Source organism: Natator depressus, chromosome 13 (assembly GCF_965152275.1).
Source record: "Natator depressus isolate rNatDep1 chromosome 13, rNatDep2.hap1, whole genome shotgun sequence".
In the NCBI taxonomy this organism is placed as follows: domain Eukaryota; kingdom Metazoa; phylum Chordata; order Testudines; family Cheloniidae; genus Natator; species Natator depressus.
This window is the reverse complement of record NC_134246.1, coordinates 865,164-892,990: the sequence shown is the minus strand read 5'-3', so window position 1 is coordinate 892,990 and position 27,827 is coordinate 865,164. Positions and strand designations below refer to the sequence as shown.

Sequence of the window (27,827 nt, the reverse complement as noted above, 5' to 3'; positions counted from 1 at the left end):
CGAGTCGGTGCCGGGGGCAGGCTCCGGGCTCCCGGCGTCTGCTCCGGGCCTCGCCCAAGCCGCGGGGCCGGGCGCGGGGGCAGCAGCCCGGAGCCCCGAGCACGGGCCGCCCCGGCCCCGGCCCCATCCCCATCCCCATCCCCGGCCCCCGGCCTCGCCCCCGCCGGGCCGGCCTCGCCCACAGCGCCCCAGGGCAGGGCCCGGCCCCCATGGCGGCCCCCCCGGGACCCCGCTCCCTGGGGGGGATGGGGGCGGGGCGGCCCGGCCCGGCCCGGCGCGGCCCCTCCGCTCCCCTCCCCGGCCTCCCTGGCGGGGCCCTGCGGGCGGCCGGGCCGGGGCTGCCCCTGGCGCTGCCTGCGCCCCCGCTCGGGCCGGCGCCATCTTGGCGCGGGGTCCCCGCGCGCGGGCGGCCCGGCGGCGCCGGCCGGGCGGGGGGAAGCCGGGCCCCGGGGCCTGAGCGCCGCCCCCTCACCGTGCCGGGGCCCGTCCCTCGGCGCGTCCCGCTGCGGCGGCCGCGGCGCCCCCGGACCCGGCATCCCTTCGGCCGCCATCCCCCGCGGAGGGATATTCCTGTCGGGACCCCGCGCCGGACTACTTACTTCACCGCACCAGGGGCGGAGGGGCGCGATCTCCCCAGGCCGCACCCTCCGGTTGGGGCGCCCCCCGACCCCGGCACCGACCCGCCTCCGGTGCCGAAGCTCCGAGCACCCGCGCCCAGAGAAGGCCTCCCCGGGGACTATATTTCCCCGCGGAAGCATCAGCGCGCCCATGGATGAAGTGGCACGAATAGGACGTCACGACGTGCGGGGCTCGTGCTGGCCGGACCTGAACGTTGGGGTCACGCTGGGGTCAGGTGGGTCACGTGGCCGCGGCGGCTCCGCCCGCGGACCGGGCTCGGTTCCGTTCGCCGCCCCCGGTGCCGGCAGAGCCGCCCTCGGGCCGGGAGCGGGGGGCGGGGAGCTGCAGCTGCCGCCGCCGCCGCCAGGCCGGTCCCGGTCCCGGTTCCGGTTCCGCCGCCCGGCCGGTGTCTGCGCGCCCCGGGGGCCCCGCTCAGCGCCGGGCGCTCGGCTCCCGGAGCAGCGGCTCCGCGTGTTCAGTGGGGCCCGGTCAGCCGCGGTCCGGCTTCGTCCCCGTGTGTGTGTGTGTGTGTGTGTGTGGCTGGCTGGCTGGCTGCCAGGGTAGAGACCTGCTTGTTCTCTTCCGAAGAAGGTGCCGGCAGGCGGGCGGGAATCGGGAGTGACTGGAGTGGGGAAAACAGGAGAAATCCTCGTAGCGACTCCTGCGGTCCGAGGTGAAACGAGCTGGCTGTTCTCCGCTGCATTGCTGTTGTAGGGTGACCATACAGCCCGCTGCTGGCTGTGCCTCAGCCTGGCCTTAGCGGAGTCCAGGGCTCTTGTCCTGCCAGGGAAGTGGTCAGATGGATTCTAGCGGGGGTCGGCCAGCCAGCATGACTGAGGCTGAATCCTGTTTCAACTACATTTCCAATTCTAGGGAGGGAACTAATCGGGAACTGTTTTCGCTGAAGCGGTGTTTAGATTGAGTTTAAACCCAGACTGTTTACCAAGGCACCGTGTAGTAGACCGGGCTCCAACTCTGTCCCATCCCTTGGGACAGGGAATTTCTGGTGTAGTGATCTAAAGAGGATCCGATGAAGTGAGCTGTAGCTCACGAAAGCTTATGCTCAAATAAATTGGTTAGTCTCTAAGGTGCCACAAGTACTCCTGTTCTTCTTTAAAGAGGAAGTCGTTTCTTTTCACCCACAAGAGGGCAGAGCGAGGGGAGGGGAGGGTTGAAGGACTAGTTGGTGATGCCTTAGGCTGGTGGTAACACATGTTCCAGATGTGTTGGAGTGGAATGGGGAAGGCAACCCAATCTGTTTAGATTCCTGGTCAGTAACTGAACATACAAAATCGCCAGTGAGGCAAATATAATCACATTAAACACATAGAATTGTTTCTCCGTGCTTGTTGGACAGGACCTGTGTTCGCATTCTGCATTTGTCCTACATCCTAAATATGATGCTGATGGGTGTTATGGAAACCTCTAAGGGAGATCAGTTGGTCTGTCTTGGCTGGCATGCTGAACTCATCTCCGTGGTACTGGAGTGCACACAGCTGATGGTATCCTTGGCACAGGTGATTTCCTGCCTTTGTGCCTGTGTTGGAGGAGAAGCAATCTGGGATTTGGGCCTGGGCAGGTTGATGAGAGGGAAACTGGCTTTCAGATGTGTCACTATTCCAGATGAGCATGCGGAAGTTATGGGACTGTAACCCATTTACCCTGAACTTCCCCACAGTCTTCTACACGTGTGAGCTTCCTGAACAGGAGGTACTCATCTATACAAGGGTCTGGTCCACTGTTACCCACCAGAGAATGACACTGTTAGCTATTTCTTCTGGCTTCTTGGCTTACATTCAGCTGGTACTGAATTCTGCAGGCAGAAAGATAACCTGGACTGAGTTCTTCTGCTGGCTTCTCTTTTGACAGCACATTGATCTCCTGATCTCGTTAACTGGCGTTAAGACTTCAGAGAGTTTCTCACAGTTACTTGAGTGATTGATTGATGTGGTCCCGTAGGCTCTAGTAAAAATTGTGTGTGTGTGTGTTGGAGGGGCTCCTTGTTCACTTCACTCCCTACTTGGGGCTTTCTGTCTTCTGTGCTCCTAACCTTGGAGGAGAATGCACTCAGACTGGTCCCGGTTGCAGTGTCCCTGTGAGAGCCCAACATTGCCCTTCTCATGGGGGCAGCAATCGGTTTACCGAAGAGCGTGATGGGAGTAAGCCCTGGCCTTATGCCTTGTAGTTGCTCTGCTACCTGAAGCTCTTTGGCTGGGGCAGTAAGACTGTGAATCAGCCTGTGACTCCTGTGGACTGGAGTGGAAGCCAGCCTAGGTTTCTTGGCAGATGCCAAGTGCCCACCAGAGGGCAGAAGAGTAACTTCCACTGTACCATCAGCAAATTACATTTGCATCTCTTATCTGGTTTTTATTCAGGCTAATTAAATACATCACTGAAAGGTTTATGCCCCAATCAATCACTTTGGGACAGCTGAGCTGAAAGTCGTTTCTGGGCTGGAATGAAGCATGAGTGATTGGCTCTGCACACTCCTCTGTGACTGTGGCAGGGAGAATCCCATTGCACTGAGAGCTCAGTCTTGCTGGAGGCCCCTGGCGAGCATGGATCTTGTCTGCCTTTCTTTTCTATAAAGCAACCCTCAGACCTGTGACATCACAATAATAATGCAGTGTGTCCTGCCTGTGGAGGCGGAAGCAGCCTCTCTGGTGTGGGATGTGAGGGGGGGTCCCTTGACAGGTGACTGCCCCTTACAATGAATGCTCTGTGCAATAGACTTACAATCTCACAGCTCCATCCTGACAATCCTCAAACCACAGTCTGTGCATAGAGCCTGGAGCACCCTTCGGCACCCTGCACAACACCCACTCAGTCTTCCTGCCACGAGGCAGGTGACAGCTTGGAGCTGGGGCTGGATTAGATTGGGTTGGAACTGGAGCACAAACTGCTTCCTGGGCTGGGAACTGGGCATCAAATGATGCAAACTAACTTAGTTCCTCTTGCATGGCCCTCTGCCCAGCTGCTTTAAGGGGTCAGTTGGGGATTCCCTGGGTGGAGGGGATGTCCCAGGGCTGGAAGGGACATGGCAGGGGCAGGCTGTATTTTGGTACCCCCTCGCTGGTGGAACAGGCCAGAGAGACTTACTCCTGCCCTTGTGATGTAGCCCACCCCATAGGCTTCTGTAAGTCACCTTTTGCTCCCCATATGCTTTGGCCTCTGGTGTGACTTAGAGACACCTCACCCTCCACCAACCCAAAGGCCAGAGCTCTGCTGGACACGGGGGCCTGGCCCCCTTCTGAAATGTATGCTTGCAGGTAAACTAATGACATTTCCAAGCCAGGCATAGTTCAGCCTCCTGTCCCTGCCATTCCCTAGCTCTGCTAATGCACCTCACTCCTGATCTTCAATACCCCCTGCTGTTCCAGATCTGGGCCCCCAAAATGATTTGAGAGCTGGGAAACCTGCCTTAAAGTGAGAGACTTAAAGAGCTCAATTTGCTTAGTTTATCAAGAAGATCAAGGGAGAACTTGATCATGGTTATAAGTTGTGACGAAGTGGGACTGTTCTTAACGGTTCCTCTGAATAATGTGGGGGTGCCTCAGTTTCCCCTATGCAGTTCTTAAATATCTAGGTGGTGGGGTAAGGGTGTATGATCACTGCAGAGCCCTAGAGGGCAGGTGTGTGCAGGGGTCTGGACACAGAGAATGGCCAACACCCTGTTTCCTGGCAACGGATTGCCTGGGCCCTTCCCCCCTACAAGGTGAGAGCTAAAGGGTTGGAGAACAAAGGAATCCGGTGACCTCCTGGCCCGGGAAAGGAAAAAACCCCAGAGGAGCAGGGGCTGGAGGGAGTTTCAGTTTGAGGCTGGCTGGAGACATGGAGTGAAGTACAGACATGGTTGTCTGGCTCACTGCCCCCCAAAATGGACCCAGCTGAGGGGTCCTGTTCTCTGCTCCTACAAGCTCTGTGTTAGACAGTGTCCCTGTCGTCTAATAAACCTCTGTGTTACTGGCTGGCTGAGAGTCACGTCTGACTGCGGAGTTGGGGGGCAGGACCCTCTGGCTTCCCCAGGACCCTGCCTGGGCGGACTGGCTATGGAGGGGCAGAGGATGCTGAATGCTCCGAGGTCAGACCCAGGAAGGTGGAAGCTGTGTGAGCTGTGTGTCCTGCGGACAGGCTGCTCACAGAGAGGAGACTTCCCCAGAGTCCTGACTGGCTTCATGGGGAGCAGTTCCAGAGCATCGCCCGGGGACTCCGTGACATAAGTACTTCACAGAGCGAAGACTGGGTTAAAGAGCTCTTCGGTACATAGTGGGGAAAGGCAGAACAAGAACCAAGGGCTGGAAGTTAAAGCCTGGACAAATTCAAATGAGAAATAAGGTACATGTTTTACAGTGTGGTTGATTAACCATGGAACAAACTCCCAAGGGAAGTGGTGGGTTCTCCATCTCTTGATGTCTTCAGATCCAAACTGGAGCCAATGGCAGATGCTTTAGTCAAACACAAGTTACTGGTTCAGTACAGGGGTAATGAGGTTCTCTGGCCTGTGGGATACAGCAGGTCAGACGAGACAATCTGATGGTCCCATCTGGCCTTCAACTCTGTGAATCTAGGCTTTGCTGATGTGCCCCAGCTGTTCCTGCCTTTGGGTCTTCATTGAGCAGAGGCTGATAGCTGTGCTGACTAGCGAGGTGGCTTTAGAAATGGAGAGGCTGAAACTACCCCAGTAGCATCTCCTTGGTGTAGTCTAGCTCTGACCCAGTCTCCGAATAGCGCTGAGTGCGGTGTGGTTCCTCTAAGACTCTGAGCTGCGTGAGTTGTCACTGGGCTGCTCACTAGGCTATGACTGTCGTTACCAGTGATGTTTGTTCCTCCTATTTAAAACAACAGAAAAAACCTGATTAAGGAGGTGGAGACATGAATTAATGCCCTGCAGCTACATAAACAAGGCTCGTATTTATATTCCACCTGTTGCATCAGCACATTTTGTGAAATGTTGAGCAAAACAACCATTGCTGCAGGAAATGGGTTTTTCCTCACACCACATTGCTTCACTCAGCTGCTTCAGCACTCGGCCCCTTCCCAGCAGTCCAGACCACCTCCCGGAAGGGCATGCCAGGACTGCTTCCCAGGGATTGTTCCTATACTGCTCTGTGACCAAGCAGGGGCCCCCTTATCTTGGGCACTATTTCTCTGTGCCCTTTGCTGTGAATCGTGCTCAAGGGCTGAGTAGGGCCATCTCCTAGCGCTTTAGAGAGATTGTGCCCACATTATGTAATTCCACTCATCTGGGATTTGTGTGCACAGGGCTGGTGCGAAGACAGGGAATGCCATAGCTGCACCTGAGGGCACAGTGCCCCTCTTCCCCAGCCAGTGAGGCTGTGGCATAGGATGGCCAGGTGCTGTGTTGAAGGAGTTCCCCGCCTGAGGAGGAGGGCATAGGAGCTCAGGGTGGAGAACTGCCCGGCAGGACCTACGGAGCAGCGCTATGGGCTGTAACTGTGAATGTATTTGAGGAGGAAAGATTCATCCAAAGAGATGCTCAGGGAGCCCCAAAATGTGACTCCAGGGCCTTAACTACTGACGCTGAAGAAGACAGCACCCAGGGACCAAGGAAGTGAGCGAGGGCCCTTGGTGCGTGTGCTTTGGCCGGCCTGCCTACACTTAACCTTGCCCGTGTTTCGACATCAGCTATGCTGCAGCGTGGCATGGGAATGGCTGTCACTGCGCACGTGGGTGCCAGGCTGTGTGTAAGCCTCCTGCCTGGGAGACTGGCTGGTCGGGTCCCTCTCGCTGGGCCCTGAATCCAAGGCCCTTTCAGGCTGCACTCAGGGTTAAAAGTGCTAACAGCAGCATGGCCTGGCCCCTCTCCACATGGGGAACTGCTCTTCTGGCTGTTTTTTCCCCTCGGCTTTGTTCTTGCGGCTTCCTTGCCAGGACCTGAGACCTCAGAGCCACTGCTCCAGCCCACCGGATTTCAGCCCCTCCTGGGGCTGCTGATTCATCAGCATTGGTTAGCTTAGGAAAGGGGGGAAATCAGCAGATTATTGAAAAATAAGTCAAAACAACAAGGTGAGTGAGAGCAGGGCAGTGGGCTGCGGGCCCCAGGGGAGCGATGTGGTGCCCAAGTTGCTCCCCTGGGACCAGCAGGAGCTGGGCTGGCTGCTGGCTCCACACCTGTGACAAAAGGGCCCAGTGATTTGCAGTCCTGCTCAAGGCCGAGTCTTTCCGTTGTTCCGAAGTCCTGGTCAGGAATCTGGAGGGGATCTCCCCAGAAGGTTGCATGCACTGCACCAAGCCTATCCACTCGCTAGGCAGGCCTCGTCTACACTAGGATTTAAGGTGGGATGTTGGTGTTGCTGCAGATTTTAACCACCAGGGAATGTGCTTAAGGCAAGGTGCCTTGTCTATTCTAGACTTTTTAACCATGTTAGCTCCATGTCTGGTGTGGAGATGCCCAGTTCTGACCTCTTCCCCCCGCCCCTGCCCCCCGAGGGGCATGTGACTGTTCTCTGCCCAGCTTTCGAATCTCTAGGCCCCTGCAAATTGGCCTTGGTGGCATTCCCAGAATCTGCAGCGTGTGGTGTCTACTCTGCCTTGCTGATCATTAGTGCAAGAATGGCTCTGCACACCCCTGCAGTTTCCAGTTGCTGCCTTCCTGGTTTGATTCTCTGCTGTTTACTCATGGGCTCCCAGCCACTGTTAGTCCATAGGGCGGTGTTTGTATCCAAGTCGGTCTGAATTAATTTTGCAGCTGAGAATTTGCGCCATTGTGTGAAATGTTTTGTTGGAATCCGTGTATGTTGTATCTACCATTTTCCTTCCTCCACTGCTTCTGTACTTTTAGGTTAAAAAACACAACACATCAGTTTTGTCTGGCAAGACTTGTTCTCCATGAAGCCCCAGTTCCTCTCATTACCATGGTTCCTATATCACCATTTGGCTAGTGGCTTTTCTATCTGTTGCATAGCAGTCAGGCTAACAGTCCTTGTTGGAACTGCTGCTCTCTGGGTCTAGAAGGCAGCTGCTGTCTGAACCCTTTGAGATGACTTGCTGGCCATGCAGTAAGGTTACTGGCTAGTACTCTAGCGGGCGGGAACCATGTGTGCCACAGGCCCCCGGGTTAGACTCAAACCACCTGTCCTTTTGACCAAGGGGGAATATTTTGTAATATTTTGGAGTCGTATTTGTGCCTCAGTTTCCCCAGTATTCTCCATCGTTACCCGGTGAGGTGGGAAAGGACGGCTTGCTCTCAGGGCTTGGCACAGCTGTAACACGGTAGCACTTAAGTGAAGATGCTACTACGCTGACAGGAGAGCTGTCCTCGCCGGAGTAGGTAATCCACCTCCCGCAGAGGCGGTGGCTGCGTTGGCAGGAGAAGCGCTGTCTATGCCGTGGGGACAGTCGGTATAGCGGCGTCGCTCAGAGGGGTGGATTATTCCTGAGTGACAGTTATACCCATATAAGTTTGTAGTCTAGACCTGATGCCTGAGGGCAGGCGAAGAAGCAGAGCAGTGGGTGTCCCTAGTCTGGGCCGAGGTCTCGATATCAGCGGAGCGGCTGAGAAGACCATGGCGAATCCAGTCGCCAGGACATGGACACCTAGCAACCAAGGCCCAGAGGGCTGTGGCCTTCCCCGCCTCTCCTAGGGAGCTGAACAACGGTCCCCAGCTCCAGAGCAGAGGACGGGAGAGGTGGGGGAGGAGAGCTGGCTGCTGGACCGAGCCGGGGCTCTCACCCGGGTCTGACCAAGGAGGAGACAGACGGAGCTTGAACCGAGGGGTCCCTACAGCTTGGCTGGGCGCTGGGCTAACCAGACTGGACTGTGCTTTACCCTTCAGTTCTCTGTGCTACCCTAAGGCCTGCCTGGGCCATGTGCCGGCTAGCGAATAAACCCGACTGTGGGACAGCGCTGTGTGAGTGTCGCTGCCCATGCTGGGCGAGGGATGTCCGTACGCGTCTCCCTCAGGGACTTGCTGACGGAGCTCCCGGGGGCTGCAAGCCCAGAGGTTGTGTGTAAGGAGGCAGTGAAGCTGCACAGCCTACCCTGGAGGAAGAATGAGAGGCCTAGGGCACATCAGAGGGGTTTGTCCTAGAGACCGCTCTGAAGCTGGGGCCATACACCAACCCTGTGGGGCCGTGACACTCCTGCCTCCCCTTCCCTCTCCTGTGGTGTGTGGATTGTGCCATCTCGACTGATGGCAGAGTGGACTGGGCGAGGTGCATTAGTCCCCAAAGATAGGTGGGAGGGTGATGCTGGAAAGAACAAGCTGCAGAGGGGGCTTGGGGACCTTTTTCCCTCTAGGTCTCCAGTCTAATGCAGCCGGCCTGGCAATGGCCACCAGGCCCTGGGAAACAAGTCGGAGTCTCCAGTGAAGGTTGCCCAAGGGGAAGCATTGACAGCACTAACCCCTCTTCACACTACTTGTGCCTGGCCCCTTTGGGGCAGTCTCAGCAGAGGACAGAGAGCCTGGCCCCCCAGGCTCAGTGCCTTGGCCCTCAGAGGTGCTCTCCCAGGACGGGTGGGGCAGCTTGGCATGTACCTGTTGTGGGGGAGGGGAAATAGGGCCCTTAGCTATGCGGAGCTGTTGCTCCAGCTTTTGCAGTGTGAAAGTGAGGTGAGAAGCCCCCCAGGAGGGACCACCCTGCAGCAGCTGTAAGGCCAGGAGCAGCAGTCTGCACCCCATGCTGCAGATGGCCGCCTGCAGGGTGAACTTAGCCAGGCACGGGGGGTACAGTGCTATCGAAACAAATGGGTGTTTTGCGCTCCCTTGGCACCAGCTGCAGAGAGGGGAGACCAGGGCCCTCTCGGCTTTGTAAAGGGTGAGGCAGGTGGCTGGCCCCAGCAGAACAGTGCTGAGCCCCGGGGCACAGCCAGCCCTGTGTGGACGTGGCAATAGAAGAGGGCTGCAGGATCTAAGCAGGCCCGTGGGGGGCGGGGGGGAGAGCATGGCTGGTGGGAGGGGAGCGGTTGCTGAGTCTTGCCTTGTGGCTGATAAGCTTGGTGGAATATCCTTGTCTGAGGGTGGTGCTGGAAGTGAATCACCTCCCAGCTATGGGGATGGGTGGGTTGGCTCAGGGCCCCCTTTCAGTGTTTACTCCTAAATGGCTCTGCCCTGGCTCGAGAGCAGGAGACATGGAGAAGGGGCATGCCCGGCGTGAGCAGGCTGGGAAATGCCACGGTGCAGGCTGTGCCGTTCCTGCTGGCAACCCAGAGCAGATCTGGCCAATGGGCAGTGACGCTGAGGCAGTGTCTCTCGCCTCCAGGGGTGGGTGTGTCACTGAGCCCACTCCACAGATGAGAACACTGAGGCCCAGCTGCGGGAGGGGAATTGCCTAAGGCTATCGCAGAGGAGTGTGGAGACAAAGCCCATCTGAGGAGCCTTGGCGCAGATTGCTAGAGCATGGGATGGGGGGTGGGGATCATGAGGAGCACCAAGGGTGTGGGGCAGTTGGGTGGTTACAGTGGGCACCTTGGGCTGACCCTGCTGTGCTCCACCCACTGGACTTACTCACAGGCCATGGCCATGGCGTTGTCCTCCCTGGGGTGTCTAACCATGGCTGGCCCTGGCTCCCTGCACCCTGGCGCAGAGCTCTGGCCTTGTGCTGCTCACCACCAAGCAAAGGTTCCCGGACCCCTCAGGCCAGTGCTGCATGGTGGGAACGCCTTGGCCCCGCAGCTCCAGCACAGGACGGAGTGTGGGCACCACGGCTCGTGCTCTGCACTGGCAAGCAGGGGCCCTGCCCCTTGTCACCTGAGGGTGCTGAGGTGTGCGGTGGAGACAGCGGGTGAGGGGCTCACTGGGGGGCCTGTCACAGGGGTGACAAGCACTGAAGGATCCCACCTGATCTCCCTCAACCCTTCAGCAAACCCCTTCTAAGCCTGCCCTGGATGAGGTGGGAACCAGTGCAGGGGCTGGCAGGTGGGAGCCCTGAACCGAGGACAGTGGAGCCAAGGCGCTGGTGCCCAGCGGCAGTGCCTGACCCCCCTCCAGCCTCTGCTGCCAGCATGTTTCCTTGGGGGTGTAGGACCTGCAGCACGAGCCTTTCTGTGACCGAGCCAGCAAGAGCTGCCCCCAGATGGGCTCTGCTCCAGTGCCCCCATGAGAATCCGTGTGCCCGGGGGTCCCCGTGGGCATGAGTTCAAAATGCTGCATCCAGCAGCGGGGGAGAGCGTGGCCCATGCCCCAGAGCCTGCTCCAGTGTCTGTGCCCAGCAGGTTGGCTGCTGCAGCTTGCCATGCTGTTGGGGGTAGGGGAAGGTGGGGGGTTGCTGCCTTTTGTCTGGCTTGTGCTTGGCTTGCCCTGGCATTGGCTAAGATGGGCTCCCAGGCGCCTTGTCTGTGGGTGCCTGGCTGTGCCCCAAGCCCCACACAGCCCCTGCTGGTGTTGGGTGGCTTCCCTGTGTGACGTTCCCCTGGTGCTATCCGGACCGGTGATCTGCCAAGTCACTCCAATCCTTGCCTCTGGGAGCCAGCCTGACCCTGCTCTGCTGTGAGAACCCCCACTCCGGGGCTGTTCATGCTCAGCCTCTGGCATGTCAGCTGCTCCTTGGATTGTGCATCCGAAGGACACGAGCCAATATCTCCGGTCCCAGACACAACCCCAGGAACCTCCATCTTGCAGTGTCCCGTTCTGCCCGCTGGACGCTGCAAGCTTATAGGAGTTTATCAGTTTAACAAAGAAATTGATATGTACCAGGCTTGTTATCCCAAGGGGAGTCTCTGACACACTTCAAACCAAATGCACTGCTTCAGGTAGAATAAACATACAGATTTATTAACTATAAAGCTAGATTTTAAGTGATTATAAGTCAAAACACAGCACGTTAGATTTGGTCAAATGAAATAAAAGCAAAACATTCTAAGCTGCTCTTAACACTTTCAATGCCCTTACAAATGTAGATGCTTCTCACACAGGCTGGCTGGTTGCTCTTCAGCCAGGCTCTCCCCTTTGACCAGCACTTCAGCCAGATGGTGGTGGTGTCTGCAGATGGAGGTGGAAGAGAGAGGAAGAGCATGGCAAAGGTCTCTCCCTTTTATCATGTTCTTTCTTCTCTCTTGGCTTTGCCCCCTCCCCCACTTCAGGGTCAGGTCAGCATTACCTCATCGTAGTCCCAAACTTACCCAGGGAAGGGGGGTGACTCACTCGAGAGTCCAACAGATCCTTTGTTGCTGCCTGGGCCAGTGTCCTTTGTCCCTGTGAGGCTGGGCTGGGTTTGTCCCATACCTGCCCTGATGAGGTGTGAACTGCCCCTCTGCTCTTGGAGAGTTTTGCCTGGGCTTGCTTTCAGCTGTGAGGACACATTTTCAGGCTCATAACCGCATGTATGAAATTATAACCTATAACATCACTGTAACAACAATTACTCTTGCATCACTAGAACAACCATGCTCAGTGCATCATGAGCCTTCCTAAGACAGCCGACTTGACAAACTTTGCACTGGATACCACACATTCGTTTTATAAGGGTGAACATGGGGGTGCTGGGTGTTCCCCAGAGGTACAGAACGTCACACCCTGCTGTTCCCAGAGTCCAGATGCCTGGCTGCACCCCGAGCCCCCCTCAGACCCGGTTGGTGTTGGGTGGCGTCCCTGCTGTCAGCACATTGCCTGCTTTTACAGCTGCTTCCTGTCCTCAGATTTTGCTTTCATGTGGCAACCTGAGCTGCTCTCTGCCGGACACTGTGCTGTGTCATCCTCACAAGATGTTGACTCCCTGCTCAGGCTCTGCACCGTGCTGTTCCCCTTCCGTGCGCCCCCTTGTTCTCATGCTGCGGTTCCCTCCTGCATGTGCTCCCCAGGGCTCCAAAATGCAGCAGTTCACCCCCTTTCTCTGTACCCATCCATGGAGGTCTGAGATCATGATGGACTCTGCCCCTGACCCCTTGCTCCCATCCCCTCCTTTCTCCAGCTGCCTGACAGCCTTCCGCCTCCCACTGTCCCTGCAATTCCCACCTCTCTGAGCAGGACCTTTGCTACCCCATCCTCTGTGGCAGGAGCTGCTGGTAATGAGCTTGCCTGGTGTGGTTAGCAGCTCTGCCCCTTTGTTCCTAGGCCCCCTCCGAACTCTTCGCTCTACTTCCTGCTCCCAGGAACTGATCAGTTACAGTGCAATGAGGTTGTTCCAGTCCTCTTCCCTGACACCTCAATCTGTAACAGAGCTATCTCCCCTGTATTAGCGGGAGAGAGCAAGTTTTGCCCTTCTCTTGGCTTCCCTGGGCTTGGATTTTCACTTTCTGAAGGCAGAGTCTCCAAGTCTTGTGATATTTGGTGTTTTCTTAAAGCCCCAGCTCCGGGAGTCAGGTGATTACGTGCAAACGTCAGTTTCCATTGTGATGAAGTGGGGGGTTTTCTTGTTTTTTCCTTCTTTTTCCGATGGTTTGGAGGCAGAGGGGGTGGGACGCAGTGTCCCTGGCTGTAACTGGTTTAACGAGGGGATGGGAGAGGGAGGTTGTTGTTACAGAGGACCGGCGACGGAACTTGGGACCCCAGCCAATAGCCTGGAGAACGGATACCCCAGCGACTGGTGACCTGGGGACCCGGAGGCCCAGCTCAGGAGTCACAGCCCATTCTGGCCAATTGGAAGACAATGGGCTGTGAAGAGAGGACCCCGGTGACCTGACCAGGTGGTTCCAGCCAGAGGGGGCCAGAGGACAGAATTGGGGAGGGGGGGCCCAGGCGACCCAGTTTACCTGGAGAGAAGACAATGGACAGAGGGGGAGCTTGGGGCCGGGGATCTCAGCTGCCCAGCTGGGAAGCAGGGGGGCTCTGGGCTGGAGAGAGAGAGCAGGCAGAGCCCACCTGGATGCAAGGGAGACTTGGATGTGCTGTGCTGAGGGAGACCAGGCATGAGGCCCTGAGAGTTTCCTGTGCTGGGTTTGAACGCTCAATAAACCCTCCTGTTTGAAGCTGGTTGAGTGTCACTCTGGTCTAGAAAACCGGGGTGCATTATTCCCTCTGGGAGTGGAGGCCCCAGGGGTCCAGAGCAAGGGGACTCCCTGAGGGGGCCCACGGCGAGAAACAGGCATGCTAAGGCTCAGAGAGGGGCGGCTCCAGGAGGTGGAGGGGCTTAACCTGGAGAGAGAGTGGACCCCAAAGAAGGGCTGTCTCACTGAAGGGGATGTCACAGTGTCCCCGGGTGATGATCTGGAACTGCTCCCCATGAAGCCAGTCAGGACTCTGGGGAAGTCTCCTCTCTGTGAGCAGCCTGTCTGCAGGACACACAGCTCACACAGCTTCCACCTTCCTGGGTCTGACCTCGGAGCATTCAGCCTCCTCTGCCCCTCCGTGCGCTTCCCACAGCGAGTCCGCCCAGGCGGGGTCTTGGGGAAGCCAGAGGGTCCTGCCCCCCAACTCCGCAGTCCGACGTGACTCTCAGCCAGCCAGTAAAACAGAGGTTTATTAGACGACAGGAACATGGTCTAACACAGAGCTTGTAGGTGCAGAGAACAGGACCCCTCAGCTGGGTCCATTTGGGGGGCAGTGAGCCAGACAACCCAGTCTGCACTTCACTCCATGTCTCCAGCCAGTCCCAAACTGAAACTCCCCCCGGCCCCTCCTCCTCTGGGCTTTGTCCCTTTCCCGGGCCAGGAGGGCACCTGATTCCTTTGTTCTCCAACCCTTTAGCTCTCACCTTGCAGCGGGGAAGGGCCAGGCCATCAGTTGCCAGGAAACAGGGTGTCGGCCATTCTCTGTGTCCAGACCCCTGCACACACCTGACCTCTAGGGCTCTGCAACGATCATACACCCTTACCCCACCACCTAGATACTTAAGAATTGCATAGGGGAAACCACAATATTCAGAAGAATCATTAAGAACAGTCCCGCTTTGTCACATCGGGTTCCCCCCAGGGACCACACAGGGCCAAGAGTGGGCACGACCTGTGAGTCCGTGACATCCCTTTGTGACAAAGTAGGGATTTTTTGTAATATTGTGTGTGCCCCATGTGCTGCATTGTTTCCTAGTGGGTTGAAAGGGACTGTTTGCTCTCAGGGTGGGCTAAGACACAGGTGTGAATGGCGCCCGGCTGTCTGGGTCTTAGGTCCCATATCAATGGAGCTCTTGAGAACACAATGGCAGATCCAATTGCTGGCCATTGACACCTGGCACCCAAGGACCATGGATGGCCTCACCTCTCGGCAGGAAGACAAGCAGCATTTCCCCAGCTGGAGAACAAGGGGGAGGTTACGTGTGGGCTCTGAAGCAGCCGAGGGGGCCCACCGGATTCTGACCAAGGAGGTGGACAGATGGAGAGATGGAGCTTGAATCGAGGGGTCCCTACAGCTTGGCTGGGCGCTGGGCTAACCAGACTGGACTGTGCTTTACCCTTCAGTTCTCTGTGCTACCCTAAGGCCTGCCTGGGCCATGTGTCGGCTAGTGAATAAACCCAACTGTGGGACAGCGCTGTGTGAGTGTCGCTGCCCATGCTGGGCGAGGGATGTCTGTACGCGTCTCCCTCAGGATCTGACTCAGTGGGACTTGCTGATGGAGCTCGCAGGGGGGCTCGCAAGACGAGGGGTCTGGCCCACTGAAGGGCTCCTCCTAGAATGGATCTTGACACCACTTTTAAAAGAGTCTCGAGCCCTCCTGGTGCGGGAGAGAAGCTGGAGAACGTGACCCATGCAGCTCAGAGAGCAGAACGCAGCTCACCCCGCCCCTCCAGTTCTTCCTTGTTAAGAATCTGGGGGGATGGGGGGTGCTGCCTCTGGTCTGTGCATGCTGGGGTTGGCCATGGTGGAAGGATATCCCTGTAGCTCCCCTCTCACAAGAGGCTCCCGGCCAGCTGCCCTGGGGTAGGACCCTGCACCTCTGGGGGGTTGGGGGTGCTCGCTCAGCATTCGTGTGTAAGATAAGGGGGTTCCTGAGATGCTACCCTCTGCAGGAGCCAGCCATCGGCCCCAGCTGGGCGTCTGCAGCAGCGGGCAGGAAGCCTCCTGCAGCAGGGGCCCTCACATGGCTGGTGGAAGGGGGCTTCCCCAACATGTGTGCCTGGCAGGAAGACCTGGCTGTGAGTAAGAGGCTGGTGGGCAGCTGACGGTGGCTTCTTCCCCTTTTGGCTGGTGGGAGCCAGACTCCAGGCTGACGCACTGCAGGAAGGGGAGACGCGCTGCTTTTCTGGTGGTTGGGCCTTGGGAAGCTTCTGGGCTACTGCAAACCCCAGGACAGAGCAGGTCTGTGCAGGGGCTTGCAGGGTCCCTCCTCCCTCTCTCCTGCCCCTGGTGCTCTTGGGATGAAACAGCGATTCTCCCCACCCCGCATTCAGCCCTGTGCTCCCTGGCTGGCTCTGCACTGCTCTCCTCACCTTCCTTTGGGCAGGTGCTTTTCTCCCTAGACCCTTCTGGAGCTGTGGCCCCGAGGTGCAGGTACATGGGGGTCGGCTCCTGCTCTGAAGCGCAGTGCTGTATGTGGGTGATGGGCAAGTTACAGCCCCCCTCTCTGAAACACCTGCCTGCACCCCCTTCCCCCCGGGCCAGCTCCGCTTCTCTGGCACTCATTTGCCTGCTTGTCTTGATCACTTCCCAGGCTCTGGCCCTGAGGCTGGCCTGGGACTCCCCTGCGCAGAGACAGTTGCTATGTTGGTTTGGGGGTGTGCAGCAGCCCCACCGAATCCATGGCAGAGCTGGAACCTGGGCCTGGCCTGGAGGCAGCGGCCTCGCTTGGTGGGCCTGTGCGCTGGCTGGGGTATGTGCCAGACGGGAGGTGCCCCCGGGCTAGTGCTGGAATTCCCCCAGTGCCCTCCATGGAGGCTCACTAGCTCCAGACAGAGGGGGCGAAGTTTCCCTACCCGTGCTCTGCCCTGGCCTCTTCTCCTTGATTGGCTCCAAGGAGTCAGCCGAAAATCCCCAGGTGCTGATGCCAGCAGCAGCTGTTTTAGCCTGGCTGTGAGTCAGTGGGAGCGGCTGGCCCAGGGAGGATCCTGGGAGCCCCGGGCTCTGTGCCAGCTGCTTTGTGTATTGGTGTCCAGGATCTTCCCGACTCTCGGTGTTTGACCCGCTTTCACGGGGCCAGCCGGACCCCGGTGGCGGAACCCCCCTCCCAGCGTGGGGAGGCCTGCAGAGCCAGGGTCTGTGCCAGCGGGGTCAGGCTGCCCCGGCCAGAGGCGAGCGTAGGCTGGACATTGCTCACGTGCACAGGGGCTGGTCATGGGCTGCACCTGCCTTCATGCATTTGGAAGAGCCCGCGCCCTGCCCCAGCGCGTCCTTCAAATACCACCCTGGGCACCCTGGTGGCTCTGCCCAGCCAAGGGTCCCCAGGTTGCACAAATGCGAGGGAGCAATTCAGCTACTGAGGGGCCAGCGGCAAGTGTCTGTCCACTCTCAGCGGGGTTCCCAGCAGGCCAGGGCGGGACGTGGAGGAGAATCCTGGATCCAGCTAGAATCGCAGGGGTCTGAGGGCAGGGGGTGGAATTCCCCTGGGCCGGAGGTGAGTCCAGGCAGGAGACAGGCTGGGGCTCTGGGAGAAGGACTAAGCCATACTGGGTCAGACCAAAGGTCTATCTAGGAGCTGGGGTGGCTCTGCTGGGAGTTTTACATCGCTGGAGCGTGGGCGGCCGCTCCGGATGGGCACGTTCCCATGGGAGAGGAGCCTCCCTGTGGTTTCATAGACCCAAAGCCTGGGGGGACCCTTGTGCTCATATGGCCTGGCCTGCATAGCCCAGCCATGGAACCGCCCTGGGCAGATTCCTGGGCTGTTTGGGCCAAGTCTTGAAACTTTTTTCTCAAGAGGCTTTGCCATCCTTGCTGGCCTGGGGCTGGCCTGCAAGGTCCAGCACCTCGTGTAAGGACTTGGGGTGGGCATCACCCTGGCCGGCAGTGTGCCGGATTCTGCAGCCTGGGGCCCACCGAACCAGCCAGGGGCCGAAGTGTCAGCAGCAGGCACATCTCAATGTGGAATTTGGCTCCCCCCTTACAGCCCGTTTGCAGTCTGGGCTCTGTGTCCTGGGAAGGCGGATTCCCAGCACAGAGGGCGAGCAAAGGATGGGAAATAATCCCCCTTCTGCTGCCCCTGCCCTCGCGCCCAGGGAGCCGGTGCTGGGCCTGATGCATAGGTGCTGGAACTAGGGATGCTGGGGGGCTGCCACACCCCCTGGCTGGAAGTGGTTCCCATCACACACACGGTTTACAGTCTGGTTCAATGGCTCTCAGCCCCCCCACTGTACAAATTGTTCCAGCGCCACTGGCCTGATGCACTGAGATGCCCACGGCCTGTGGCTGCAGATGGAGCCTTGGAGCAGCCCCCCAAGCCTGCCGCCCTGCCCCCAGCTGCTCCCCAGGCTGTGGAGTTTGTAGGTGCCCCAGGTTGGGAGCAGCGCCTGCGGCATGGAGTATCTCCACCGTTGCCTTGCAGAGCACCTGGGGGTCTGTAGGTGATGGTGCTTAGTGCTGGGGAGGGGATTGCTGGGGCGGGGGGCTCCCTCTCCGGTGGGGGGCTCCCATGGGATGAGCTTAGCATGTGTGCAGAGCGGTGATTCAAGGAGGAAGGGTTTTCTTCATTCGGTTAGTAACTTCCTCCCCGTCACTCTTGCAGGCTGTGGTGTGAGATGAAGCAACTGGCCCCATTTCTCATCCCTGGCTTCCCACTCTGTGTTTGGAGGGGGAGGAGGGTTCCTTGCCAGGTGCAGCCGGCCCTGGCCTGCTCTCTGCCATCATCCCACTGCTGCCAGGGCTCTCAGCTGCCTAGGAGCCCCGACTCCCACTGCGATCCTGGCTCTTCGGCACACAAGGATGGGCTCCTTGGCTTGCAGGGGTGCGGATACCGCTGCCAATGGTCCCCCTGGCCCCTAAAGGGGAGAGGGGATAGTTCCCCAGGGGCTGTGCATGGCTGGCGAGGGGTGAAGCCAGCTGGCGAGTAATGAGCTCTTGGACCTGTTCCTCCCCATCCCCCAGCCCCGTGGCAGTGCCCCGTGCCAGCCAGGACCCAGTACAGGTGTAAGCGACTGGACCTTGAGGGGTGAGGTTCAAATCCATCAGCCAAGATGCGGGGCTGTGGGCACAGCTCGGCTCCCCCCAGGGCTCCTAGGGGAAAGGCAGGAAAATCCTTCAGGCCGCAGCCGGTCCGCAGCCTGCCCGACTCAGGACTGAGGAGGAGGACGGGGCCTGCAGAGACTTTCCTGTGCGAAGAGTGATCCAGCTGGGAGCCTTCAGCTTAGGGCAGGGCCAGCTCCAGGGGCACGGGGCTGGCAGGTGGGGTGTGGGCTCTCACTTTCAAGGCAGGAGGGAGCAAGGGACCCTCACCGCAGCTGACAGACTAGAGGGAGCTGCCCCAGCCACGGGCTTTGTGCCGGCCTCACAGGCAGCTGCCACTGGCCCCTCTTGGTGACAGGGCAGCAGACGGGAGAGTCCCTGGGCTGCTCCAGCCTGGCCACTCAGATGCTCCGAAGTCCTGGTCAGCAGGGCCTGAGCTGCCTGTCGGCCACCTCCTTCCCCTCCCTCCTTTGCCCTCTTCGCTTTCCCCTCCGTCACGCGGGTTCCCACCAAGCCTAAATAGTGCTGCGCGGGGGAGGCTTCTGCCACCTTGGCCAGGGCGGAGGGAGGGCTGTGCCGTGCCATGCAGCCAGTGCCCTGTGCGTGCCAACAGGGCAGGGCGTGGGGCTGGGGGGATCGGTTGTTACATGTGGGAAAGGCCCACAGAGCCTTGCGCCATGGCAGAGTGTGGGCCACGTGCTGGGCTGATCTGTGGCTCTGTGCCGGGAGGGTGAGTTGCTGGGGCCAGAGCCTGCCTGAGCCTGAGCCTGGGCTGAGGAAACGACACGTGGGGAAAAGTGAACTGCAAGGAAAGGGGCTGGCACTAGCCCTGGCCGGGGGGAGGGTAATCGCTGCCCTTTCCCCTAGGGCCCCGGTCAGCCTGGCCCTGCACGGGGCGAGGTGAGACTCCTGCAGAGCACCCCGGGGCTGCCCAGTGCTGGTGACACAGGAGGCCTGGCCTGACCCGTGGGCCTTGGAGCTTGTGATTTTCTTCAGGGGCCCCAAGGCGGTTGGTTGCAAAGGACTGTGGGAGCCGTGCCCTGGTGGCTCTGCACCAGTGCCGTGCACGTGTGGGCAGCTCCCTTCCCTGTACCACAAAGCACCCTGGGCACACTGCTCCACCTGACCGTGCACCCCACCCCTCTCCCAGCGGGCACCATCTCCTGGCACAAGAGACCTGCGCCGTCCTCTGAGGCAGCAGGTTCTGGCTTGCGGCCGAGACAGGCGGCTGGGCTGGACGAGCCATGGGGAGCTGGATGGGCATCCTGAGGTGCCTATAAGTCAAAATGTTCTTACAAAATAGGTCACTGGGGGAGCCCCCTGCACCAAATGACCCCCAGACTTGCCCCACAAGCTGCACCCTTGATGCTGCCCTGACAGGCCAGATTTTGGGTGGATCTGACAATGCAGGTGGGCTTACAAGGACTTTGCAGGTGCCACTCTAAGCAGCAGTGTCATTGCAGCACTAACTTGGGCATCTCCCCACCTCGGGGGGTGGGTCTGCGTCTCTGCTTGTTTACTCCACTGAGCAGAATTACCCCTGCGGAGCTGGGCCAAGGAACAGACACCTGGCCCCAGTCCAGCCCCGAATTCATACAGGGCTTGGGGGAGGAGCTGTTGCCCCAAACCCATGTGGGAGAACCAGCTTCGGGCAGCAAAAGTTTGCGACTTTCCCGGGCCGTAAGCATCCCAGTGCCGAAGCCTGGGGAGGAGGCCCCTCTGCTGGGGCCTGTGTGCTGCTTTCCAGAGTGCCAGCTGGGCACGGCCCAGGCACGGCATCGGCACGGAGGGGCCTGTCCAACCCCTCCCCCGCTGCTCTTGCCTCACAGGATGTCCTGCTTCCTGCGGGCCCTGTGTTTTGGTAAACAAGGTGTTGAAATAGTTAAAGGGCTGAGCAAAGCCCCAAGGGCCTGAGTGTGCCCTTAGTCACCTCAGCTGGGAGAGGGGCTGAGTGACTCACTCCCCCTGCACAGCATAAATAGGAGCTGGCAGCTCTGCACTGCACAGAGCAGCAGGGCAGCCCGGCACCCAGAGCCAGCCAGCCAGCAAGGGAACTTCAGCCCACTGCCTCACCATGGGGCTCACTCTCCTGGCCCCGCTAGCCATGGGGCTCCTGGCCCTGAGCTGCTGGGCTGCACCACTCCACTCCAAGCCCCAGGCTGTGATCTCTTTCCCCGGGGAGCTGGTCAGTAATGTGACGGATCTACAGCTTGCAGAGGTGAGTACTTGGCTCGCCTGTAAGGGCTGGGACCCCCAGCAGGGCGTCCCTGGGGTGCCCGTGCAGACGGTCGGCTGTTAGGACAGTGGGCTCGTGGGTCCCCTGCCAAGTTGAGCCCAGTGACCGCTTGAGGGCCTTGTCTGTTTCCCCTGATCCATGGCAAAGGAGGGATGGAAGAGCGCAGGTTGGAGGGCTGCACCGTGAGCCTGCTCTCATGAGGGGCGGGGAGTGTCCTGGATGCAGGGCTGGGGAAAGCTGGGAGTCTCCTTGGGAATGGCAGTGGGATGGGTCACTTTCCCTCTAGGTCGCCCAGCTGGTCCTGTCCTGGCAGCTGTGATGATGGGACGCAGCAGGGAGGGGGGAGTGTTGACCTGGGAATGTGCCCTGGGGAGGGGAGACCTGAGAGCCTGTCACCTGAGCCAGGAGGGGGAGGGGGAGGTAACACCTCTGCCCGGGAACGTGGACAGAGGCTGCAGGAGGGAGCCTGCTGGGGGGTTTAGTTTTCAGTTTGGGGCTGGGTGGAGGAACGCAGGGAACCCCAGGGCTGGGGTCTAAGCTCCCTGCTCCCCCAGAAGGACTTGACTGAGGGGTCCTGGGTGTACCCACAAGCTCTGTTTTGGACTGTGTTCCTGTTGTCCAATAAACCTTCTGTTTTACTGGCTGGCTGAGAGTCCCAGTGAATCCCAGGAAGAGGGGTGCAGGGCCTGGACTCCCCCACACTCCGTGACAGCAGCAGGCACTGCCCATCCTGCCCGGCATTGCCCGCCCCTCTGACCGTCTCTCCTTTCTTAGAGCTACCTGCTGCGCTTCGGCTATGTGGAGGCAGAGGGGCAGACCCGCAGCAGGCAGATGTCCCTGGGCAAGGCGCTCAGGAGGATGCAGAAACAGCTGGGGCTGGAGGAGACGGGGGAGCTGGATGCCAACACGTTGGATGCCATGCGGGCACCTCGCTGCGGTGTCCCCGATGTGGGCAGCTTCCTCACCTTCGAAGGAGACCTCAAGTGGGATCACAATGACCTCACTTACCGGTGAGCCCCACCCACCCCCCAGGCCACACCTGGACTTCAAAATAGCATTGATGCCCCACAGACAGGAGATTGCACCTGGGGGCAGGGAGGGAGAGTCTTGGCCCAAGACCATGCAGGCCTGATTTACAGCTGCAGCCCTGCCAGGAGCCCAGCTCTGACTAATGTCCTCCAGTCGGCTTGGGCTGAGGTCCCCGACAATCACCCTGGCCTAGGGAGGACCAGCCCAGAGGGGTGCTGATCATTAATGGGGGTGCTGCACCGTGAGCCTGCTCTCATGAGGGGCGGGGAGTTAGTTGGGGGTTGGTCCTGCTTTGAGCAGGGGGTTGGACTCGATGACCTCCTGAGGTCCCTTCCACCCCTGCGATTCCATGAGTCTGAGTCTATGCTGCGGCTCCGTGCCATGGCACAGCTGGGCTCTGCTAGCCACCGTGTGGGGCTGGAGCACCTGAGGCCTTGGTTTGAGTCCTGTGAGTGCAGCACGTCCCCTGGGTGTCTCGGGTGTCTCCGGTTAGTCCATGGTTAGATGCGGCTGGGGGGTTACCCTGGTGCACCTGAGCCCTGTGGTCTGACCCTGTGCTGCTCATCCCCACCCCACTCCGCAGGGTTCTGAACTACTCCCCAGACCTGGACGCCTCTGTGATAGACGATGCCTTTGCGCGAGCCTTCAAGGTGTGGAGTGACGTGACCCCGCTCACCTTCACCCGGCTGCAGAGCGGCGAGGCTGACATCATGATCCAGTTTGGCGTCCAGGGTGAGCCCCTCTGTCAGGGCAGGTGGGTGGGGTGCCAGGGGTGCCTGCGGCAGGGCTCGTGAGGGGGCCAAGGGGCAGGCCCAGGGGGAGGTTTCCTGGGTTATACTTGCTCATTTACACCTCCTGTCAGCCCCTGGTAGCATGGGTGTTTGCTGGGTGCGTGTGCCTGCTGGGGTGCGCGAGCATGTCCTGGTACATGTGGGGGGGTCTGTATGGGGGGCTTCGGCCATCTCCCCTCTCTGCCCTGCTCTCTCTGGGCAGAGGGGGCTTTCAGGAGCCAGGCATGTGGCTGACTGTAGGGTTCTGTCTCCAGAGCACGGAGACGGGTATCCGTTTGACGGGAAGGACGGACTTCTGGCCCACGCTTTCCCCCCTGGCAAAGGGGTTCAGGGAGATGCCCACTTCGACGATGACGAGTTCTGGACGCTGGGAACAGGGATAGGTGAGGTCAGACTCCAGGGTCGCTGCCTGGCTGGGGAACCCGCCCTGCCCCTGGCACTAGCAGCAGACCCTGAACCACACCCCTCCTCTCTCCCCACCAGTGGTAAAAACCAGCTACGGGAATGCCAACGGGGCCGCCTGCCACTTCCCCTTCACCTTCGAAGGACAGTCCTACTCCACCTGCACCTCGGAGGGGCGCTCCGACGGGCTGCCCTGGTGCGCCACCACCCCCAGCTACGACAGGGACAAGGTCTACGGCTTCTGCCCCAGCGAGTGTGAGTATCGGCGCATTGGGGCAGCCCTGGGGCGGGGCCCGGGCAGGGAGGGTATCGCGGGGAGGTGGCAGGTTCCCTGGCACTGCGGGGGTTGCTGTGAGTCCAGAGGCCCCTGCCTGGCGGAGACGTTCCAGCGCTCTGTTTCTCTCGGGCAGTTCTCTACACCTACGACGGCAACAGCGACGGGGCCAAGTGCGTCTTCCCCTTCCTCTTCGAGGGGAAGTCCTATGACGCCTGCACCACCGCTGGGCGCTCTGATGGCTACCGCTGGTGCGCCACCACCGCCAGCTTCGACCAGGACAAGAAATACGGGTTCTGCCCCAACAGAGGTACTGGGCTCCTGCGGGTGCCGCGTGGGACTGTTCAGGCAACAGCCGGCTCAGCTGGTGGGGTGGCCCCCTACGGCACAGCACCTCCCACGGCCCTGCCGCACTCTGCAGGAGTCTCTTCCCTTGGGCACCCCTGGGGGGCTGCAGCGGGGCGCATTCCCCATCTGCCCCAGGGGCCCCTTCCAGCACTGGAGCCTGGATGGCTCTCCTGCTTATCTGGGCCCTGCCCCTCCCTCTGCTTTGGGCTGTCAGCACTCCTGCCCAGCGTGCAGCCCCAGCTGGCTCCGTGGGAACGAATCCCCGGCATCCTCCGCCCTGGCTGCTCGCAGCCCTGGCCAATTGCAGAGAGCGCCTGAGAGGGGGCTGAATTTGGGAGCCCGCAGCACACTCACGCCTGGCGCATGCACCTTGGCACTTGCTGGTGTTGGCCTCTTTGCCCAGGACCATCTGGGCGTGAGGTGGGGCCGGTGCATGAGCTGGGCTAGCACCAGACTCCTCAGAAGCCAGGCCCTTGCTGCCCTCCCCATATCTGTGTCCCCTGCGCTTTGGGGGCCCCCAGAGAGTCTGTGTTTGCAGTGGCAGCTGCCCCAGCGGATGTCTCCTTGTTCAGAGGGGCCCAAGCAGCCTAGGGGTGCTGCTCCCCCGCCAGGGGGCTGGGGTCTGGCTCACCCGGCTGGTTTTGTGCTGCAGACACAGCTGTGATTGGCGGGAACTCCCAGGGTGACCCATGCGTGTTCCCGTTCACCTTCCTGGGCCAGACCTACAGTGCGTGCACCAGCGAGGGGCGGCAGGACGGGAAGCTCTGGTGTTCCACCACCAGCGACTACGACACCGACCACAAGTGGGGCTTCTGTCCCGACCAAGGTACAGCCGCTCCCTGTGCCCCTGGCCACCCCTCTGCCCCGCGCTGGGCCCTTTCTAGGAAGCAGTCACGGACCCTGGCCTCAGCCCACCGACTGCTGCTGCGCCTCAGCCCCGTGGGGCACGTGCTTGCGGCAGGCGGCTGGTCAGGGCTCTCCGGACTGCAATGCAGGGCTGGCTGGTGGTGGGGCATCGGACCAGCAGGGTCGGGCGGGACTGGCGGGGGGGCAGTATTGGACCCCCAGGGCTAGGCGGGGCTGGCTGGTGGGGGGGGCATCAGACCCCCAGGACCACTGCGGGAAGGCTGGGCCAGTTGTCGGACCCCAGGGGCCAGTGCGGGTGGCTGGCGGCTGCGGGGGTGGGCGTCAGACCCCCGGGGCTGGGCGGTCTGCCTGGGCCCTGACAGCTGTTCTGGGGTTTCAGGTTACAGCCTCTTCCTGGTTGCTGCCCATGAGTTCGGCCATTCTCTGGGCCTGGACCACTCGAGTGTCCGCGAGGCCTTGATGTACCCCATGTACAGCTACATCAAGGACTTCCACCTGCACCCAGACGATGTCAGCGGCATCCAATTCCTCTACGGTGAGCAGCTGCCCTGAGCCCGGGCACAGGCAGGGGTGGGTGGCAGTGCAGGGCAGGGCCACCGCGTGGATCCTGGAAAGAGAATTGGCCCCGACTTGAACATGTCACTGGCTCAGCGTTTCCATCAGTATCCATGGAGATGCCAGTTTCTATGGCAACCCTGACTGCTGCATGCCAACGTAGCAGGGATGCCTCCCTGTCGGGCGAGAGGGGAGTGTGGATGCATGGCGGGCTGCAGCCCATGCTCGAGAGCCATGCCTGGGTCTCTGAAATCTCCCCCTGCCCTTCCCTGTCCAGGGTGGCGCCAGCTGCAGGAATTGAGTGCCAGGGCGCACAGTGGGAGCCCGTCAAGCTCCCCACTGCTCCAGACAGGCTTGTTCCAAACCCAGAGCGCTGGCAGCCTGACCCACGTGGTGGCACCAGGGGCCGGGGCCTCTGGCTCACAACCTGCGTGCACCTGTCCCAGCTGCGCTGGTCTGCCCTGCTGCGGCCCCTGTATCGCCCGCCAGCAGACGGTCCCTTCTCCTGCGTCTTTGGCCTCATGTTGCTTCCCGTCTCCCAGGCCGCGGCTCTGGTCCCAAGCCCCCAGCACCAACGACGCGGGCGCCAGACGTCCCTGACCAGACAACCAGACAAGCCGAGGACACCACAACCACGGCCGAGCCTGACGACTCCCCCTGGCCAACTGAGCCCAGCCCCGTGGACCCCAGCAACGATGCCTGCAAAGTGAATTCCTTCGACGCCATCACTGAGATCAATGGGGAGCTGCATTTCTTCAAGAGCGGGTGAGTGAGCCCTGCACCCTGTGCCCAGTGGTGGCGGCAGTGGGGTTGGGGGGCACAGGGATGAGGGGAGCCCAGATCTTGGTATCTACATGGGCATTTAATCCTGGAGTCGCCCCTGCTCCCCGCGGAGCCGCTCCCAGCCCTCTGCTGATGAAGGGAGCTGGTGGGGCCCCCTCGCCCCTAGAGTGTGACCCCCAAGTCTGCTGCAGCAGGGCCGAGCTTGGCAGGGGTTTCTGGGGGGCGGAGGGACACTGGGGTTCACTCCCCATGCTGCCGGCATGACGCTGGGATCTTGCACCCTCAGGAATTACTGGAAAAGCTCTGTGTCCCGGAAGAGGGCGATTCAGGGCCCATTCCGGATCAAGGCCACGTGGCCAGCCCTTCCGGCCCCGATCGACGCTGCCTTCCAGGACGTGCTCACCAAGAAGCTCTTCTTCTTCTCGGGTGAGGATTGGGACCTGCCCAGCTTGCCAGGATCTCCTGGCCCCATAGAGACCCACTCCCTGGTGCCCTGGGTGTCCCTCACTGGGGGCCAGGCCTGGCTCCTGCTATACTGACACTGGGCTCTTGTCCCAGCTTCCCCACATTCACGCTGCCCTGCCGCAAGCCTGGGGGCCACTCAGGGCTGGCTGCTGCATGGGGTGGGCCATCAGTGCCAACGTCTGTCCTAGCGCCTCTCTCTGGGGGCCACCAAGCAGCATGGGACGGGGCCGACCTGGTCACTAGAGCCCTGGGCGCCCTGGAGCTGGGTGAGGGGCCCAGTGGCCAGTCTCGTAGTGACCGGCTGAGGGACTGGTCCTTCCCTAGCCAGGGCTGCAGCTCTGTGCCCTGCCACTCTGCTCCCTCGGGGGGCTCGCTGGACCGCGGTGCCCCTGTGTGGGCGGGCGCCCTGCCGTGGGCTGCGTGGGTGCACGTTCTCCCCCGGCTGGGGCTGTCGTGCTAGCACCGTGTCACTGTGGCAGGTCGGCGTTTCTGGGTGTACACGGGCAGCAGCGTGGTGGGCCCCCGCGGGATCGAGAAGCTGGGCATCAGCAAGGAGGCAGAGCGGATCTCGGGGGCCCTGCAGCGGGGGCGCGGCAAGGTGCTGCTCTTCAGTGGGGAGAAGTACTGGAGGTGAGTGTGCTCCCGGAGCGTGAGGCCGGTGTTGGCCGGCCGGGACAGGGGTGGCGACCAGGGCAGGGTGGATGGGGGCTGGGCACGGGTTGAAGTTGATGCTTGGCTGATGGGAACGGGGGCGGCGATCGGGTTCAGGGAATTAGCTCATTTCCTGCCCCTATGACAGAGGCCCACGTGGGCAGGGCCCCACGTCTGGGTCTGTGGGCGCCTGAGCCAGCGCTGCTCTTCTCCCCACAGGCTGGATGTGAAAGTCCAGAAGGTGGATAAGGGCTACCCACGTCTCACTGATGACACCTTTGCCGGCGTGCCCCTCAATGCCCACAATGTCTTCCTCTACCAAGGTGAGAAGGATTCTGGGCTCTGGGTTGCGGGGCCTCTCTCTGGGCCAAGATGGACCTGAGCGCGGGGCCCTGGCTCTGCGGAGCTGGGAGCGGGAGTTCTCCATGGCACCTTGGCACTGCCCCTGTACCCGGGCAGAGTGCTCAGCCTGGCTGGGCAGCAGGGGCTGCTCATGGCTTCCCCAGAGCCTGGGAGTAGGCAGGTCCCACAGCTCCTCCTTTATGCTAACCCCTTCCCTCTGGATTCCTCCCTGGCCCAGGAAAGTACCACTTCTGCCAGGACCGTTTCTACTGGCGAATGACCCCACGCTACCAGGTGGAGCAAGTGGGCTACGTGAAATACGACATCCTGAACTGCCCGGAGCAGTAGGGCCCAGGCAGCTTCACCTGCACCAGAGCCAACCAGCGCCTCTCCCCGCCAGCGGCTTGTACATCCCTGCACCAGAGCCGGCCCGGCGCGGGCCAGCGCCTCTCCCCGCCAGCGGCTTGTACATCCCTGGACCAGAGCCGGCCCGGCGCGGGCCAGCGCCTCTCCCCGCCAGCGGCTTGTACATCCCTGCACCAGAG

The 27,827-nt window shown here is 60.5% G+C and overlaps 1 protein-coding gene across 3 annotated transcripts; it reads left to right on the top strand.

The window, feature by feature from the left end:
* Positions 1–577: 577 nt before the first annotated feature.
* On the top strand, positions 578–27,773 carry MMP9 (matrix metallopeptidase 9). 3 transcript variants are annotated; one of them, XM_074969723.1, is made up of 14 exons: positions 19,949–20,469; positions 20,595–20,757; positions 21,550–21,785; positions 22,388–22,536; positions 22,850–22,978; positions 23,079–23,252; positions 23,408–23,581; positions 24,272–24,445; positions 24,866–25,021; positions 25,584–25,806; positions 26,111–26,250; positions 26,769–26,919; positions 27,160–27,263; positions 27,521–27,773. In XM_074969723.1, the coding sequence occupies exons 2-14, from the start codon at positions 20,614–20,616 to the stop codon at positions 27,628–27,630; spliced, it is 2,064 nt and encodes a 687-aa protein (XP_074825824.1). In that variant the 5' UTR covers positions 19,949–20,469; positions 20,595–20,613; the 3' UTR covers positions 27,631–27,773. The 3 variants fall into 3 exon arrangements, with proteins under 3 accessions (XP_074825825.1, XP_074825824.1, XP_074825823.1); XM_074969724.1 differs by lacking the exons at positions 19,949–20,469; positions 20,595–20,757 and adding an exon at positions 578–853; XM_074969722.1 differs by having other exon boundaries at positions 19,949–20,757.
* Positions 27,774–27,827: the final 54 nt, after the last annotated feature.